Below are 19,197 nucleotides of genomic sequence, written 5' to 3'. Positions count from 1 at the left end.
CTTCTCCCACAGGCACATCTTCTGTGCTCTCCGGTGGTATAACCACTCATGGACCTCTAGTAGCGATAACATATTCTTACTACATGTGTAATCTCTAATGTAAACAAGACACCTACAGACTATCTTCCTTGGGCACCACCTAAAAGGGATGTTTCCCAGCATGTAATGCTGACACCTCACACGCAGCGGGAGCAGAGGCCTATACAGGGTAGGACCTGAGCAGGCAAGGCCAACCGAACATCTGTAAATGCCCTTTCAGCAGTGCTGTGTGGACATTTACAGATGTTAATGTCACTGTGGTGGACCCCACTACATTAGATTTAGCGCCCACTTGTTATACAATCCTGCCCACGCCTCTGATTGGGAGGAGCTCCAATTTCACCTGGTGCGTTTTATATCCAGAAACCCAACCAAATTATTGTATTTCATTGAAAGAGCGCAGGTAGGTATGTGGACACCTACCTCATTGATGTGGAGTTTTTTGGCATATTGTTGCAGCTTCTGGTGTGCACCCATGAAGGACAGCCCCATAATCCAGTTGTTCGTTCTCATCTTGGTTGCCAGAGGTTCCATGGCAATCATGAATAACAGTGGTGACATGGGACAGCCTTGCCTGGTTCCTTTTGCTAGGTTTGAGGGACTTGAGATTAGGCCATTAGTCATCACACATGTAGATAATGATATATAGAGCAGCCTTGCCATGCCAGAACTTATTACAAAGCTCCTTGTAAGACATGGTTCTGAAAACGTGATCCCACCCAAAGTTTAAGCCTTGTCTGCATCCAGTGATACTACTGACACACCATATGTACCTCCCTTTTTATTCAGGACCTGCAGTAACCTCTACATGTTGCCTTTTATATTTCCGCTTTGCACAAAGCAACTTTGATTCTGGTTCATCAGTGATGGTAGGCTCCTTTACAGACAGAATATTTGCAAATACTTTACAGACGGTGTTGAGGAGGCTCATCTGCCTACAACTACTTTGCCAGGCGGGGCAGACCCTTCCCCTCAGATATACCCAGAGCGCCTTGCAGTATTTGTGTAGTGCATCATAAACCTCCCAGAATCCATTGTTTATATTCTCTGTGACACATGCAGCATTCCCATCCCCAAGTCCAGCACCCTTAGTAGTCCTGTCGACCACCATGCTTTTCAGTCTGTTCGCCAAAAACCTGCCATGCCTCTCATCATGCTCAAAGTAGTCTTCTTTCTGAACAGAGTGTATTCCACGTACTTCAAGATGCTTTTATGGTGCTCGAAATGCCAAATGTCCCAGTTTCCTTTACGTTTCCTGTGTCTTCCTATTGGTAGAGTCCCTCCGGTACTTTAATCTCCCTCTCCAGTTTCTCGATCGCCTACTTCTTTTCATTTTATCTGCAAGTAAAGGCCTTCGAAAACCCCAACATATAACGTTTTAGTGCTTCACACACAGAAGAAGCACATACCACGACTCGCCGATTATATCGTATACATTTCTGAACTTCCTCGTTGATCAGCCTCCTGGTCCTTCATCCTTTAACAATGATCTGTTAAATCGCGAGTGTAAGAATTTCTGCACTGCATACCCGAGAGCTAGCCCCAGCCATACATGGTCTGTAGTCGGGATGTTATCTATGCTACGATTTGTTCAGCCCCTGGTTGACCCGTGTGACGTCAGAAATTAGTCAATTCTAGAAAAGCTGTTCTGTGCAGTGGGATAAAAAGAATAGTCCGTTCCCGTGGGATGGTGAATACTCCAGGGGTCAGAGACGGCATGCTCCCGAATAAGGGACCTTTATTCCCTCAGGCCTGACCAGGTGTCCTTGTGCCTATCTTCCTAAGGATCCTTTATACCCTCGGGACTGACCAGGTGCCCTTGTGCCTATCTTCCAAAGGAACCTATATTCCCTAGGGCTTGACCAGGTGTCCTTGTGCCCATCTTCCTAAGGAACCTTTATTCCCGCGGGCCTGACCATTGTGTCCCTGTGCCTATCTTCCCAAGGAACCGTTATTCCCTCAGGCCTGACCATGTGTCCTTGTGCCTATCTTCCTAAGGAACCTGTATTACCTCAGGCATGACTAGGTGTCCTTGTGCCTATCTTCCTAAGGAACCTTTATTCCCTCGGGCCTGACCAGGTGACCTTGTGCCCCTCTTCCTAAGGAACCTGTATTCCCTCTGGCCTGGCATGGTGTCCCTGTGCCTATCTTCCTAAGGAACCTTTATTCCCTCGGGCCTGACCAGGTGTCCTTGTGCCTATCTTCCTAACTGACCTATTGTGGGGCATAGTCTGTGACCTAATTGGAATTTCGCTATAGAATTAAGGGGTTCCATCTGTGATTCTGAATGTGATGCGACACCCCGTAAAAGAAATTGGGTTACCTTGTTTTGGGGGCCTAAATAGCACGGAATTATACAGTGGTGATCATTGAAACTTTACTAAGGTGGAGACAAGCAACCAACCCAGCAACATCTTTGGCATTAGAAAGTAAACTCAGAGGAAGATACTTGCATATCAGAATCGCCCCTCCTCCACCCATCACTTGGGAGTTGAATCTGGAGGAGAACTCTTTGGGTATCCACGAACAGACTAGCTTTTGCACCTCACTCTCAACAAGGTGAGTTTCCTGCAGGAAGGACATTTCACAACTAATTTAATTGAAAGATTATAAGACTGTCTTTCGTTTAATTTATTTAAAGCATAAACAACACAACACAGTAGATTTAAGCGCTAGGTGAGCACTCAAGTAGAACACCCGATGGTTGTCTAGTTCTCCTGACCAAATACACGTCCAGTATACCTGTGGGATTTCTACATAAATTGAAGGGTCATCATAGCCTTATCTCTCTTCTTAATAGGGTGATCTTTGAGACAGCTAAACTGCCGAACCATGAAAAAGGCTGCAAGATTAGGGTTAAGAGACCCCATATAGTGCACTGTGGTTGTACCCTGCTGGCCTCCATGTAAAAATGGAGCTGGCTCCACACATCTCTGGAGTTATAAAGAACATTTAGGCCATTTATTGTTTTTTTTAGATAAGGGGCCCTATGCGGGTTGTTGGACCTTCGCCCACTTTAAGACCCCGATTTTCCTACCACTATTATTCTTTCAGTCAGTTTGTCAGGTCACTATGCACAGTTGTCTATCAAAATCTTGACAATGGCTTTCCTTGGCTAACTCGTGCCTATTCCCCTCAAGTCACTTACTTCTAAGGGCTGGGAGCCACACAATGCAGCTAGTCTTTTGGTGGCTCACTCTACAGCGAGGGAGTGAGAGCACCAGGACCGTGTTCATGGGGAGCCCCAGGCCTGGGACATGTTTGAAATACTGCCCTTACCTGGAACAGGGCTGTACCTTTTAGTCTCCAGTCACCTGCCCCCATTAGTCACCAACTGTCAGCTCTCATGTGTGAAGTCTCTCGGCATTGTGGTTGGTCTTGTGTGATATCACTCCTCCATCTCCCAGCAGCGAGTCCTCCCCTTTTACACAAGTACAGAGCTCCACACTGCCGCCTAGGGCAAAACATTACCCACTGCAGTCCAGGCATGCTAGTCAACGAACAGAGGTGTGATGTCACATGCGTAGGCCACCGAGCTAGGACATGTTAACCCCTTGTCTCCCAGAATGCAGGTTAACCCATCTTGTTAGTCTTTCAAAGAAAACACGGCAGACTGTGGCTGGTCCGAGGTGACTTGTGGGTTGTGAATACCACTGATTAAAACACTGCAGATAGACTCTTCTGTCAACTGGTCCCAACAGGCCTCTCTCCCGATCACTCTGTCCTTCTCCTCTTGGTCTCACCCCAACTTAGTTTCCAGCTACGCTGTCTTGCCCACTGGGCATTTAATAAAAAGAATGAATAATAATTTCGCATTTAAATTTATAGCGCTACGAACCCTCAGGTATCGGAGCGCTGCTTATTATTACCCACGGCGTGTGGTGCTCGTTTATCGACCTCAGAAGGATGAAAGGCTGAGTTTGGCCCTGCCGGGATTCAAACATGCGTCAGCAGGCTCTGCACAGATGTCAAAGCGAGCGCTCTACTCGCTGTGCTATCGGACCGGTATACTGGTATGATGGTAAAGATTTAGAATTCCTACATGACAAACTAGTCCGATACATGTGCAGGCACTCCCTTTGCTCAACTACCATGTAATGCTTGACAGTGGCTTCTTTATTGAAGGTTTCCTTGCTTCTCTGCACAGACAGCTCATCTCGCCATTGTAATTCTAAGCTAAGGTGTATTTGCAGCAAAGCAGCTAACCTAGTTTTCAGGTAAGTACTAAAGGGCATATTTTTCCTTTTTCTTCACAATAACAGGTAACATCCAAGCCTAAAGCTTCCCTCTTCTCACAACCGCACAATTCCCTTAAGCCCGAGACTGGCAATGGTGACACCCTGAACTCGAGGGAATTTCCCACCTCCCCAGGCTCAGCCCACTAGAATTTCTCTGGTTCTGAAGTGGTCCCTGGGAAAGCCACAGGCTCTTCTTACTTCGTGTATGTTGACATTAACTGCCGATCCAGCCTCTTACCTATGTGAATTTATCCTACTTTCCTCCGATTCACACCTGGAAAGATTTAAAAAATGGCTTGAGCTTTAAATCATCATCTGCTATCCTCTTCACCGCTACTCAGCTCTGCAAATTCCTTCGTATTTACCATTGAATTCCAGATAAACCTGCCCAAGGATATTGCCAAAGCAACTTACCAGTCCCATCTCTAATCATGTCAGAAGATATCAGAGCAGTAGTCAAAGTCCTGATACTCTCACACATGGACGGGAGTAATGCAGTAATGGCTGGTTTACCTGCACCTTCCCTCGCCTTTTTGAAAGAGACCCTTCAAGTTGCAGTGTGTCTAATCCATGGAGCGAAAAAGAACTATCACGCCTCTCCTTCACTTCTGATGAATCTGCACTGGGCACATCTGGAATCTGGGGCCAAGGTCAGCGTCTGCTGTATCATATGCAAGGCACTTCTGTGACAGCCTCCCTATCTCCACTAGAAACGTGCACTGGCAGGTGGTGAACAAGAACTAAGTCTCGACTACCACTGGAAATCACCCAAAACAATGTTTTAAAGCCATAAAAACCTCCCAGGGTCTCTTGTTTCATACCCAAGGTCTGGAATTCTATCCCTGAACAAGTAACACTTTGTCATGTGCTCTTGCCCTTCAGCAAAGTGCCAAAAGCCACTTTTTTAGAACCTACATTGGTTCTGATCCTTTCCAGAATTAACTGTCAAGATTGCTTCTGCCTCCTGTTACCTTTTTTGCATCTCTTGTGCTTTTTCTATACTGCTCCCTTTTAGCTTGGAGGCCCTATAGAATTGCAATCAATTAATAGAGGTCACATTTCTGACGTAGGATACATTACTTCCCAGCACACGGGCTATACACCTTACTCTCTTACCTGTGCATGCATTAGCTGCAGCAACACAGTATCCAGCAGCACAAACCAGGACACATGTATGATGGCAAACATCCTCTTACATAGGTCAGGCCCCGTACCAGCATCCCATTAGAGATGCACCTAGGATGCAGCTGCTTGCATGGACTCTCTCTCTTGGGACACTCCATCTGAATAACACTAGGAGCACGTGGTCTATGACATGTTGACCCTTTTTTACTGTGCATCAGTCAAAATTTGACTTTTCACAAAATAGAAAAACAATGACAATATTAGAAGGAAAAGAGAAAAAAGAAAAGAAAAATACCATTATGCCTAGCAGAAGACTCTACTCAATATTGTTCCCACTTCGCCCAACAAACACCATAGCAACCAGATTTTTACACAGACTTATCCTAACTAGTCGCGATACATCAAGGCATTATCGGGCAACAAAGCGTTACAAGGCCACACCAATTGCATTTGCACATTATACAAATTACAGCTGAAAAGCCCTCCGATCTTCTATCTTAGGCCTCACACTAGTGGAGTGTGGGAGTTCCAAAGCAATCTTGATGTCAGCTGACCTCTTTTTCTTTTGAGACAAGACATGTTATGGACATGTGTTTGTTACTAATGGTGGGAAAGCTCAGATAGACATGCATTTAAAGCAGCGCTGTCTGGATGGGTCGTGTCCTGCCTCACAGGCTGCAATGGAATCCGGAGACTGTGTACTCCAGAGGGGATTCACGCGCATTTCAGCAGATCTAAGGCAACATTGCCGATTCGAAGGCATATTCCAGTCGGAGGCATTTCAATGCGGCCATTTGGGCGGTTCCACATGCCTTCAGGAGTTATGGCTCCCTTGGTGCACTGATCAAAGCCTTTGCATAATTCGGCAGCATGTTCCCATGAAGCCTGACTAGTGGCCCGGTTTCTCGCAGTTTCGAGACACGAAAACTCGCTTCTGTGTGATTGACTTCCTGCACTCATCCTCTATTCCATTTCCAGACACAGCAAGGTCTACCGATCTTTGCCATTTTATGGCAACCGAGTGTGCAAGGGCTCTGGTTTATCGTTACATGGCGCATGATCCCTAGCCAGCACAGTTAATGGTGAAATATCATGGGAGTTGTAAGCGCTTTGAAACACAATTCTGTTGTATAAAGAGCCTTACAAATGATCAATGAAATGCATAGTCCCAAACATCTGCAGGGCCACATAATGAGTAACATGTGCTAGAGCATCGCGTGTTTTTTGCTATATTTTGATGGCACTAGATGGTAAACGTTCCGATGAACCTCTCCCTACTTCACCACCCATCTCTCTCTTCCTCTGGCAAGCTCTCTAAAATCTCTCCTTGACCTCGTCCTGCTGTGTCTCTGCTTCCTAATCTCTCCTTTCCCCTCTCTGGCTTTGTATCACTCTCCCTTTGTGTCACTGTCTCCTTCACTCCCTCCTCTCTCACCCCCACTCACCCAGGGTCGGTCTGACTAATACAGTAATAGAGCAGCCCAAACATGCCAATGTGGGCCCTTTTTTTGGACCAACGTGGGACCACTTGTAAATATGGTAGTTTTGACCAATGTTACCAGTCAAATGTGCTTTAAACGACACGATTGTCAACGCATTTTTCCAAGACCTCCAGCTCCGGTAGTATTTAGTTTGTTACGTATTTTAACCTCTTGTCTTTTGGGGGAATGGGGACATTTTCTTGTGGTGCCGAGGCCTAGTTTATGAGTTAGGGCGACACTGGACCAGCCTTTCTCGTTGTTCTCTCCACCCCCTCTCCCTCTCTTTCCTGCCTTTCACCTTTTTCCCCGCCCACCACACGCCCTCTGTGTGTCCCTCTCTCCCCTTCCTTTCCCTCCCTGCATCCCCTTCCCTCTTCCTCTTTCCTTCTCACCCTCTCTCCTCTATCTGTCCCTCTCTTTTTCTCTTGCCCCCCGTCTCCTCCCGCTCCCCCACTACCATCCCCCTTCCGTTCAGCGCACGGAGGGATGAGATCACAGATTTGGTGAATGTAGGCCACAGAAGCATAGGGATGCCTTCAGCCGCCGGGAGGCAGTTTCCATGGGAACGAGTAATTGAGTGAGAATCCTCCAGGAGCCGCTTAGAAGCCTCTCCGTGTCCATGTAGGTCTGCCTCTTAGCTCTGCCTGCTGCTCTTCTCCACAACCTCACAACAATCTGCCACTCCCCATGTCACCCCCACTCCTAGATCCCTCTCTACCATCTACTGGCTCTGAAAAGTTAAATCTTCTTTCCCCTCTCTCTCTCTACCTCTCACTTTTTTCTTTATCCCCATGTCGTCTTCTCATCTTCCCCTTCCCCAATATTTCGATTCTCCTTATTTCTGTTTCTCTCGCGCTCTTGCATTGTCTCTCCCCTTTCTCTGCTTGGATCTCTCACTTTCTCCGACTGTCACACTACCTCTTATTTTCGCCCATCTTCCTTCCTTCTCTTTCATTTCTTTTTCTTTCTCTCGCCCTCTTTTGGTTTGCCTCCCTCCCTCTCTCTCAACCACTCTCTCTCGTGCAATAATTATTTCCGCAGCGAGAGTGGCTGTGATCTGCTCGGGGAGGCCGAGTTTGACACCACAGTGCAGTTAACTCCCAGGCATCGCTCTTACTGCACATAATTATACATTAGTAATCACTTTTGGGTTATTAATGATCTCACCCACGTTAAAAGGGATTCACCGCCGCGCCCCATCTCTGTGGCCCGAGTGACAGGAATGTGGAGTACACTATCTGTGGCAGGACTGACTAGCCCAATGTCAGGTGCATGCATCTGTGGCACGACTGACGGTACTGGGAGTGGAAGTGTGGGAGTGCGGCCTTTGTGGCAGGACTGCCTAGTCTGTGCAGCTATGCTTGTCTGTAACACAACTGCAAGATTAGCGTGCTCAATGGCCACCTGGTATACTCCACTAATGAATGTCACCAAACATGCAGAATGTTGTGTCGTAACTTGACTGTCAGTCCTTTGGCGCTGTGCCTGTGGCCCTACTACCAAGCTAAAGGATCACCGAGTCTATGGCATTACTGACAGTCCTTGGAAAGATACTGATCTGCAGCGTACTTTTGTTGTCTGAACACTCAGCAACTGGGCCTTTAATCTAAAGTCAAACCAAGTGTTCAAAGCCCAAGTATATGCCAATGGATAGCGTGGCTGAACCAGCAGGCTGATCCTTAGCAATTGGGTTCAATGGTTGTGCAATGTACAGTGACACAATTTGATCTAAGCCAAGTCACTTATAACTGAAATGACAGCTATGAAAATAAAACGCATAAATAACTTCATAAGCAGTCAGGGTGTACAAAAGGAAGTGTGCCTTCTGTAACAGTTAATGTAGAAAATGCTGGACAATTCCATTACAGTCTGCAAGTCTCTCATAAGGCCATCTATCCGGATATATATATTTTTTCCACTGAAAAAACTTTAGTTAAGGTGATCAAATTTAACGCAACATAACGCTTGAAATTCAGCAGATGTTAGAAGTCATGACCATCTTAACTCAGCGCGCTCCCGTAGATGCTTTGCAAAGGGAACACTGAATTAAGATAGCCACGACTTCCCACATCTGCTGAATTTGAAGGATTTTGTTGCGTTAAATCTGATCACCTTAACAAAAGGTTTTTCAGTGAATCTGAAAGGTTTTGTTATACCATAGTTCATTAAAAGTCACTAGCCGTGGCCCGGCCTTTGACTGTGGCCAGTGTACATGATCCAACTATGGTGTTTCTTAGGGCCCCCTAGCCATGGCCTTTGGCCAGGTCTTCAGCCATGTCAACTTTACATATTGCACCAATAGATTTGTTTGGAGCCCACTAGCCATGGCCTTTAGTTTGAACACGTATAGTGGTCACGGCCAAAGGTTTCCTTGGGGCCCACTATCCTTGTTCGGCCATTCCCACTGTCCATGTTACACCAATAGGTTTCTCTAAGGCCCACAAGCCATGCCTTTGGCTGTGGCCATTTTCACTTTACATGTTGCACCAATACTTTTGTATGGGGCCCACTATCCATGGCCTTTGGCGGTGGACACTATACCTGTTGCACCAATCGGTTTCTTAAAAAGGGCCCACAACCTCTCAGCCGTGACCAGTGGCCATGGCTTTCGGGCATGTCCACTTTACATGTTGCACAAATAAATTTCATCAGGGCCCACTAGCCAGTGGCGCAGCCATCTTTACATGTGGCACCAATACGTTTCTATGGGTCCTACTAGCCTTGGCCAGGTTTAATTTTACATGTTGCAGCTCTAAAAAATAAAATTTAAAAAAAAACGATTCTGTAATTGTTTTCCCATTTCCACTGTACCTGTAAAATGTTATTTTCTTTTTTTATCTGATTTCTTTTTAACTCTTTTCTGATGCCTGCGGTTATCGGCAATGAACTTCCCATAACCGCGTTTATCCGAAAACATTAGAAAAACCGAAAACTTTTCCCTGCCCTCACAGGCACTCACCTCTTGTCATGGTCCCCCCACTTCCCTCAGGTGCTTTTTCCCTCACCAGCTCTCTCCTGTTACTCCCGGTCACTCGGTTTTGTGTGACACACTTTAATTCCCGCTCTCATCTTCGGTTGTAGCCGCGGTTATCTTGCAGGTTTCCTGTAGTATCCCCACGGTAATACAAAAACTGTCAAACTGTAACCCTGTCCCCCGACACCCACAACTCGCCAATTTATCATTGTGTCCTCTTCCACCCAATCCCTACCCTGATGCAATTTCTTCCTTTTGCCTTCTCTAAATAACTTTTTATTCACTTTTCGTTTTCGGCTAAGCCTGGACGAACTGTGGTTATCTGTTTAATTAAGAAAAGAAAAAAAAAAGGACAGATTTTTCATTTCTGAAAGGTTTTGCTGCTGCGCTGCAATGCACCATGGGAGTTAGAGCTATAATTTTGTGAGAAGTGGCACCCCTCCTCCATTAAATATTTTAACTTCTGGGCGGAATAGCCCCAGACCCGTTCTGAAAATCGAGTCAACGCTTCGTGGCAAAGTTGTTTCTTATTTGGCCTAATTCCATCTAGCAGTTTTTGCCCTGCGCGGAAATTTGGAAATTTTCTCTATGGGAAAATGGAGTAGGCTGAAAAAACGTGTTTTTTTGCTTTCTTAATAACTTTTCCATTTTTTAATGAATCTTTCCCAAAATGTTCACTCTAGGGGAGCCTGTGACAAACATTTTGTTTGGAAAAGAACAGCCAAATCCGTCTAGCAAGTTAAAGGTTATTAGCAATTAAATGTTGGGGTTACCTATGCAACTAGGTATCCTAGTAGGCATCACTGGAAGTTCACCCCCAGATCCGAGCCACATCAGCAAGGCATTATTTCCTGGAGAAAAAGGTTTGCATTTGTGCTAATTTGCATACCCACAATACTTTGATGATGTGGTTCGGAACTGGAGGTGAACTTCCAGCAATGGCTCCTAGGTGGCGTTGTGAAACGTGTGTCTTGGCTCTAATGGACTATCCTACTTTCATATTTTAGGTGAAAGGTTTTTTTTCCAAGCCTTTTTAAACCATAACTTTCTTGGTCTATATATATCTTTTACCATATCTGGCTAACAGTTTTTGGGGACCATGGCTGGTGAAGGGTCTCTGCTTCATGTGAGATCAGCTCAAGGACACGCCAGAGTTCCATAAATCAGCGTAGTACTGCCTGCAGTAACCATCCACTACTTTGCATACATCTAAAGACCTGCCTCACAGTAAAGGACTATCGCTTAAATCTGCACAACATTTCTCGGTCCCTAAACCAAACCGACAAATTGCATTAACTCATACTTTTAGTATTCTCTACATTCTGGGTAAAGAGTTAGATTGGGCGATGCCCCAAGGTTGCTCTTTTCCGCACTTAACAGACAGGGTTTCAATGGAATCCTGGACAACACAGAAGCTGGGACAGTGAACGAGGCCTCCAGGGAGAGGGTTTGAGCTACAATTTATAGTTGAACTCCAACCTTTGCATTTTTTCTTTTCACCAAAAATGCATAACCTCGTCTGCAGCAGGAATCCTTGGCGACTAACTCTGCTTATGAAATCCTAGGTCATTTATAACGCGCCTAGGTGCGACAAGACAAGGAAAGAGAGACAAAGGGAGGACAAAACAAACAATCTTACTAGGCCTTGTTGTCATTCAGATCGTGCAAGTGTGAAGGGAGAGAAGTGAGAAGGGGGGAGAGAGCAATAGGGCAAAGCTCAAGTAGGAGCCACCAGGGTGGCCGGCTCAGAGTAAGTGCTAGGAGGCAGGGGACTGTAGAGTTGCAGATACAGTCCCTAAGTGTGCGGTAAGCCCAGAGTCAGTGCAAGGGGCTACTGGTCAGGTAGGAGCCTGGTGCCCATTAAGTTTCAGAGGGTGGCCAGGTAACCGGTTAGTGTAACAGACAAGTACATCAGATGGGGAGAGAAACCAGAAGCAAAAAGGAGGGTGTCGAGTTGCTTCCGGAACCTTAGGTTGTCCTGATCACGTTTGAGAGAGGCAGGGAGGTTGTCCCAGCCAAGGAGACAGATCTACCCTCCCACTCCCCCACCCCCACTCTCTGCCTGGTGAAGTTTCTGACCCTCAGAGAGTTGGAGGTGGATGATCAATGGGCTCGAGAAGGAAAGTGCTTAGGAAGAGAGAGTTGGATGTAGTGTAGTCCCGGCCCCAGAAAGCTTTGTGGATAATGCAGCGGGTTTTGAACTTAATCCTTGCAGCCACCGAAAGCCAGTGGAGAGCTTTCAGGGCTGGAGTGATAGGATTCCTGGGCTTGAGGCCAAGTACAAGTCTTGAGTCCTGTTCTGGACTCGTTGCAGAGTGCGAACAGTAGAGGCAGGTATATTTAGAACGAGGCTGTTGCAGTAATCCAGCCTAGTGAGAACCAGGGCTCTGGAGACAGTGAGCTTCTGGGAGAAAGTTAGAAAAGGAAGAATACCTCTGAGGAGGTGCAGCTGATAGTGGAACCTATTAGAGAGTTCTGTGATGTGAGGAGAGAAGGAGAGAGTGGAGTCGAAGACCAATGTTTTTGCCTCGTAGGAAGGCTTGTCAATAGGTGTCATTTTTTTTATTGGAGGGTGCTGGCTGGGCTGGTAGTGTTCCTAGGATTTTACTGGACTAAAGAAAAGTAACAGAGCACGAGTTCTATTTCAAGTAAGTGTCAGACTACAACTGATTTAACAGAGCTCTTCTCACACCTTCTCTAATGTTCTCGTTTCTTCTGATTTACAGAAGCTCCTTGCAGGCAGGGACCTTTCACTTGGATGTCGCCTGGGGGGGTAAGAGGGGGTATACGCTGTACGATTTCCATTAAAAAATCCTTCTGCACAGATGGCCCCCTTTTAAGGCGGTGGAGAGGTTACATATAAAAGTGGGTGAGAACTAAATTTGACCACACAGGCCTATACTACGGACATAACATAATAAGAAATGTCTTTTTGTATGTATCATAGCAAAACTCAAAGACCAACAGCATGTTTTGCTGCTTTTCTTATCTTGCTCTCCTCCATCATGGATGTGGATAGTGCCTCTCATCCACGAGTGTGCTTTTGCTCTGAGCACTTTTTGCTGAATGGCCCAGTCTGGCAGCTCATCACACTTGTCTGATATGAATCAGAACAAGGCTTCCCGTCCAGCAGAGGTCTGACTGCTTAAGGTTAGTGCCCGGTTGCAACCGAGGTGGTTTCCTCGGCTCCACAGATTTTTTTTGCCCAACTGCAATTTACGGTTTAATTGGGAACACGATTAAGTCACCCAGTACCATTGCAAACCATATTACCCCTTTAGTGCCCTCTGCCATTCGAAATCTGCAAATGCAAGGGGTGTGGCACACAGGTCAAAGACTAGTAGCAATGAAGGACATGTTTCCCCAAAGCATTCTGGTCCCAATGTGTGCGGATGTTTTTTTCTTTTGTAGCTAAACTCTCTCACTTTGTCATCTCCAGGGACGTGCGGAAGTTCAAGGAGACCAAGAAGCAGTTTGACAAGGTGCGCGAGGACATGGAGCTGGCCCTGGTGAAGAACGCACAGGCGCCGCGCCACAAGCTGCATGAGGTGGAGGAGGCCACGGGCACCCTTACCATCACCCGCAAGTGCTTCCGACACCTGGCGCTTGACTACGTCCTCCAGGTAAGTGCAAGCCTGCGCTCGGGGGCCATTTGTAATTTTGCTTTTAGGCTGTTGCCATGTAATGCGACACCGTAGACTGAATTATGGCCCGTTTAATTATTAAAAACCAAACTCCTGCTCTGCAGAGCATATGATGCAAGAAACAGTACACCTCACCACTGGAAGCTAGAATAACAAAGAGGAAATAACTGGGGTATGGCACATTTTCAATAAAGCTAAAGACTTCTGAGGATAGCAGAGGGGCGGGTCTTTGGTGGGTGTAAACCCAGCAGAACCTGCAACCTCATCCTGTTGGTGTCTTGGCATGGCTGGTACTCTTGTTAATGACTGTTTGCACAACAAGGTTTCACCTCGTTAATGGGTATCTGCTGGTGCCCTACATCAGGATTGATCGGTTTCCTACAAGCCCTTGTTGAGTGTTATGCGTCTTTCCTTTCAGATCAACGTCCTCCAGGCCAAGAAGAAGTTTGAAATCCTGGATGCGGTAAGGAGGTCAATCCGGTCTGCCCTGGGAACCGAGACACTATGACTTGAACTGCATCGGGTATCTTTGAACTGCAACTGGGGACTGACATGAACTTACTTTGCAGTCTGGACTGCCATTGGGAGTCTGTGAACATATAATGGGGTCTAAACCGTCATTGGATGTCTGTGAACTTCCATCAGGATGTGAACTGCCAGCGGGTATCTCTGAACTTAATTGGGCTTTGAACTGCCATTGTGTGTCTGTGAATTTACACTGGGGCATGAATTGCCATCTGTTGGAGTCTAAATTTTCATTAGTTGTCCGTCAATTGCCAAATAGCACCTGGGGAAAGCGCTGGCATCAATGTCTGTAATTCTGTGGTCTGCCATCTACACTAGTGCAGTGAACTGCAGTCTGTGTACGTAAACCTTTAACAGTGTTGGAGTAGTGTGCTACTACTACCATCTGAGAAGTCCACTGCCGCCCATCGCCTCCATTTACCATCCAGTTTTAATACAGGCATTGAGTAGGCACCGTTTTATGTTGGTTACATTCTGCCACCAATAACTTCCGTCTGCGTGTGTGCCTTGGCCAAACACTGCTCTTACTGATGAGCAGAGTCCCCTTTGATGACCTTGCATCAGGGTCAGAGTATTAAGTTGCAGCTGGAGTCTCTGAGCAGCCATAAATGAGCAATGAACTGCAGTCAGTCTGTGAATTGCAGCCAGTGTGTGAACTGTCATCTGTCATCCATGCCTGGTGACTGCTCACACGTGGGGCGCAGTTTTCTGTTCAGGCACTGATGGTAAGTCAGTACTCAGCCTCCGCCGAGGTGGATGTTTTGAGTGGTGCAGTTCCAAGTGCATAGCACAGCGAGCGTCCAGGTTGGATCAGGATCCAATGTGTGTTGGGAGATAGCATGGGGAACCGTCAGTCCGAGCCCAAAAGCGAGACCTACAGTTGCTAATGAGAGACCTCAAACTTCAAAAGTTGCGACTTATTCCAAGTCCTGTTTTGCAGATGCTGTCATTCATGCACGCCCAGTACACATTCTTCCAGCAGGGGTACAGCTTGCTCCACGAACTGGACCCATACATGAAGAAACTAGCAGCAGAGGTAAGACTGGCTGTACCATCTCATGTTTAACACTGCACCTGCTTGCACGTAACCCTTCATTCTTCTGCATTTAATACTGTACCCATCCATTTGTAACTCTCTACCCTCCCAAAGGTTACCCTGTACCACCTCTCTCTTATTCCTGTACTATCTCACTAATCCAGTATCCTACCACGTGTAATCCTGTAATCTCCACATGTGAATCCTTTACAAAATCATATATCCTATTACATGTAACCCTGCACCTTGCAACATGTAACCCTGCCACTAATATCCAACTGCCCTTTCACAAGTGACCCATTGGCCTCCATGACTTAATTGCATACCCTGATAATCCTTTACCATCCCATCTTTAGAACTGCAATATCGCACATATAGCCTTTTATTCTTCTACACGTAAACGTGTGCACCCCTACACTTAATCTACCATTTGAGACACACAATATTTTCCTCCCACATGCAACTCTGTATATTCCCCACACATGCGCATGCACTTTACCAGGTGTGAAACTCTACCCTATCTTGCCTATTCCCATAAATTCCAAATGCAATACTGTACCATTTTACGAGTAAAGGTGTGTAACCCTATACCGCCACATGTTATATTATGTATTGCAATAAGTAACATCTAGCCAGCTGCTTAGGGTGCCAACTGCAAAGACGCACCAGCGGAAATAATTCCATCTACATTTTTTTAAAAAAGACATCAAATGCGGCCCCACACTAATGGGAAGGGGTGCAGAAGCACACGTTACTTACTCCTGGTAACGTTCTTTCAACTGGCTGTTCTTCCCACGTATTCCTCATTTTTTCATAGATATCCTTCCAGCTTTAGCTGCTTTGGAAAACATTTTCGGCAGAGGGCACTGCACATCGATGCAGTCGACTCGATGTCCCTCGAGGGCTTCCATCTCAGAGTCAACATCATTGTCAGTACATTTAGCACGCGCAGTGCCCATTAGCTTCAGTTCAGTTTTTACACCTGCCTCTTGTAGAAATAACAGCATCGGTGAGTCCCATATAGTACAGACTTCAAAAGAGCGTAAAATGTAATGCCTGGAAATTCTACAGCGGTCTAGGTTGGAATTGGCGGTGAGGAATATGTGGGAGGAGCAGGCATTCAAAAGAACATTACATGGGGTAGTAACTTATTCTTCAAATGGATTGTGTCTTCCCACATATTCCTCATCTTTTGATAAGACTCCCAAAGCATTGTTAGGTTTTGGAGGAGGGAATAAGATTTTTCAGATTTAAGATTTGTTATGGATTGAATGTAGGACAGCTTTCCCAAATCCTCCTTCCTGGCTAGAGGATTAATCCAGACAGTAATTTTTTGTAAATGTGTGAATGGTAGACCAAGTGGCTGCCGCACAAATGTCACCACTCTTTGCGTAGCAGAATATGTTTGCTCCTTGTGGAATGAGCTCTCAGGCCTTCCAGGGGATATTTCCTGGCTATTCTGTGGCATTCTGTAATAGCAAGACTTATTCATCTGGACAAAGTCTGTTTTGCAACTGGAAGACCAAGCATGTGTCCAGCTTACCCAATGAAAAGCTGGTCATGTTGACTTATTTTCGCCATTCGAGAAACAAACGCTTAAAGCCCTTGTGGGATCCAGCCTATGTAGCCTTTTCTCTTCTTTGTCAGTTTGAGGAGGTTGATACAATGTAGGAAGCACGATTTTCTGCTAAAAATGAAAATCTGAAACAATTATCTGCAAAAAAGAAGGTTTAAGCCTAAGGGCAACACAAATAGTAAAAGTAGGCTTGATAATGCAACTAACTGAATGGTTTTGAAAGTTAGTAGTTTTAGTGGGCATGAATGGAGTGGCTCAAAGGGAGCACACATCAGAAAACTCAACACAAGATTAAGATCCTAAATCGGTACTTAAAAGGGTCTAGGAGGGAATACGTTAGGGACCCCTTTAAGAAATTGAATGTTTAAAAGCATCTTGAAATAAGATACCTCTTGCGATGTGCACTTGAAGATTGAAAGCGCTGCCAAACCTTTTATTGTCCCAATTTGAAGCCCCAGATTTGCTAAATGTAACAGAAAGGACAGCACCATATGTGTATTGCACTGAAAAGGGTCCACATCCTTTACCCTACACCAGCTGCAGAATTTATTCCAACGGCAGCAGTATAAGCATTTTGTTTCTGGTGTTCTGGCCGAAAGCAAAATCTCCATTACGTCATCCGGGAGGTCCCAATCCTTATATCTCAACCTCTCAGAAACCATGCATGAAGGAAGAGTGTCTTGACCGCTGGACGTAGAACCCGACCCTCTGCTCGCGAGAGAAGGTCCTCTCTTTGCACGCGTACCACGTCTTTCTGGCCCACTCCGGAGCAATTGGGATCATGAATTTCCCAAACTTTGTTAGCCTCCTGCTCACGTGAGGAATGGCAGGGACTGGAGGAAACTCGTACAGCAGTGGAAACTCCCAGTCCACTATGAATGCATCTCCTAGAGCTCTTATTGGGGGAAATTTCCTGGAGCCGTACAATGTGTACTTCCGGTTGACACTGGTTGTGAAGGACTTCATGAGCTAGTTCCCACTTGTGGGAGACTGTGCTCTGCCTGCTCAGAGCATCCGCCGCCATGTTCTCTACTCCAGCTAGGTGAACTGCTATCTGGGAGATTGCTTCTTGAATTGCCCAGAACCAGAGCTGCATTGCCTCTCTGCACAGTGGTAGTGACCCTACACCTCCTATCATGTTGAGGTAGTACATGGCCACTGTGTTGTCAGTTGTTATCGGGACATGTTTTCCCTATACAGAGGGCAAGAAGGCCTTCAGTGCTAGTCTGATCACCCTTCGTTCCAACAGGTTGATGTAGTTGGACTCCGATGGAGACAAACGACTGCTGACTGTCAGATCATTGGCGGGCTCCCCACCCCGTGAGTGAGGTGTCCGTAACTACTGTTATCTCCGACCATGGTTGCCAAAAATGTTCTCCCTTCAGAATATTGTCCTGATTCTGTGTGACCCTGTTTTGGACCTGAAGGAGGTCTGTCATCCTGCCTGAGAATTGAGACCACTGTGTCCTGAGAGCCCATATTAGGGATCTCATTCTCAGGCAAGGCTGTGGCACCAGGAAAATGCAGGATGTCATGAGGCAGAGCAACCTCAAAAAGTCAAAGGCTGGAAGACGCTGGGCACTCTAGAATTTGGTGGCCATCTGCAGAATATGCTGAGCTCTCACCTTGGGTGGCAAGGCTTTTCCCAAGGTTGCATCCAAGACCACTCTGATGAACTGGAGTCTTTTAGATGGTATAATGTGGGGCTTCTTGTAATAGAGGAAGAAGCCCAGTCTGTGGAGAGAGTGGCAGGCGATTCTGATATGTTCCAGTGCCTGTTCGGGAGAACGTGCCCTGATCAGCCAGGTAGCGGTAGACCTGAATCCCCCCCTCTCCTGAGACTCGCTGCCCCCACCAACATCAACTTGGTGAAAACCCTTGGGTGGAGGTCAACCCAAATGGCAAAACTCGAAACTGATAATGAGATCCGCCAACAGTGAACCTCAGGTACTTTCTGTGCTTGTGATGGATAGGAACATGAAAGTAAGCATCCTGAAGTATCTAAAGTCCAAGATGGGTCTCAATCATCCGTCCTTCTTGGGGATTAGGAAATAGGAAGAGTACCACCCTTTATTCCTCTCTATTACAGGTACTGGTTCTATAGCACCTTTCTCTAGCAGGCTCAAAATGTCCTGCACAAGGAATGGATCCAGAACTTTGGATGAGTGGCTCCCTGGTGGATGGTCCTGAGACCTTTTTAGAAAGGGGAGGCACTAACCCTGGGCCGTTTCCCAACGCCCTCGCATCTGAAGTAATACCCCACCATTCTTGCAGATGCAATGAGAGTCTGCCTCCCATCGGGGCCTTGTGTGTTAAGGCCTCAGAGAAGTTTTGAGGTGGTTGAAGCAGCAGCTGATGGTAAAGTAGCTATTGCTTGGGTGGATTTTGCACCTCTCCCTCGTCCATGAGGGAATCATTTTGGCCCCTACGAATAGCCAGTTCTCTCGCTCTTCCAACTGAGGAGTAGAACGAAAGGACTTACCCCTCCAAGACCATCCACTGGGGTGAGATGGTTGTGGCTGTCTGATGGCAGCACCAAGGGATTTGGCTTCTGCCTTT

General features: G+C 46.4%; 1 protein-coding gene across 3 annotated transcripts in view; it reads left to right on the top strand.

Annotated features, from left to right (window-relative positions):
• Positions 1-19,197, top strand: part of ACAP3 (ArfGAP with coiled-coil, ankyrin repeat and PH domains 3) — a 738,004-nt gene that overhangs the window by 351,778 nt on the left and 367,029 nt on the right. For all 3 annotated transcript variants that reach the window (XM_069610099.1, XM_069610101.1, XM_069610100.1), the window contains exons 6-8: positions 13,297-13,480; positions 13,920-13,964; positions 14,967-15,062. In XM_069610099.1, the coding sequence (XP_069466200.1) occupies positions 13,297-13,480; positions 13,920-13,964; positions 14,967-15,062 (325 nt within the window). The remainder of the gene's footprint in view (positions 1-13,296; positions 13,481-13,919; positions 13,965-14,966; positions 15,063-19,197) is intronic.

The sequence above is a fragment of the Ambystoma mexicanum genome, chromosome 8 (assembly GCF_040938575.1).
Source record: "Ambystoma mexicanum isolate Mex_15411 chromosome 8, UKY_AmexF1_1, whole genome shotgun sequence".
Taxonomy (NCBI): Eukaryota; Metazoa; Chordata; class Amphibia; order Caudata; family Ambystomatidae; genus Ambystoma; species Ambystoma mexicanum.
This window is presented reverse-complemented; position numbering and strand designations above follow the sequence as displayed.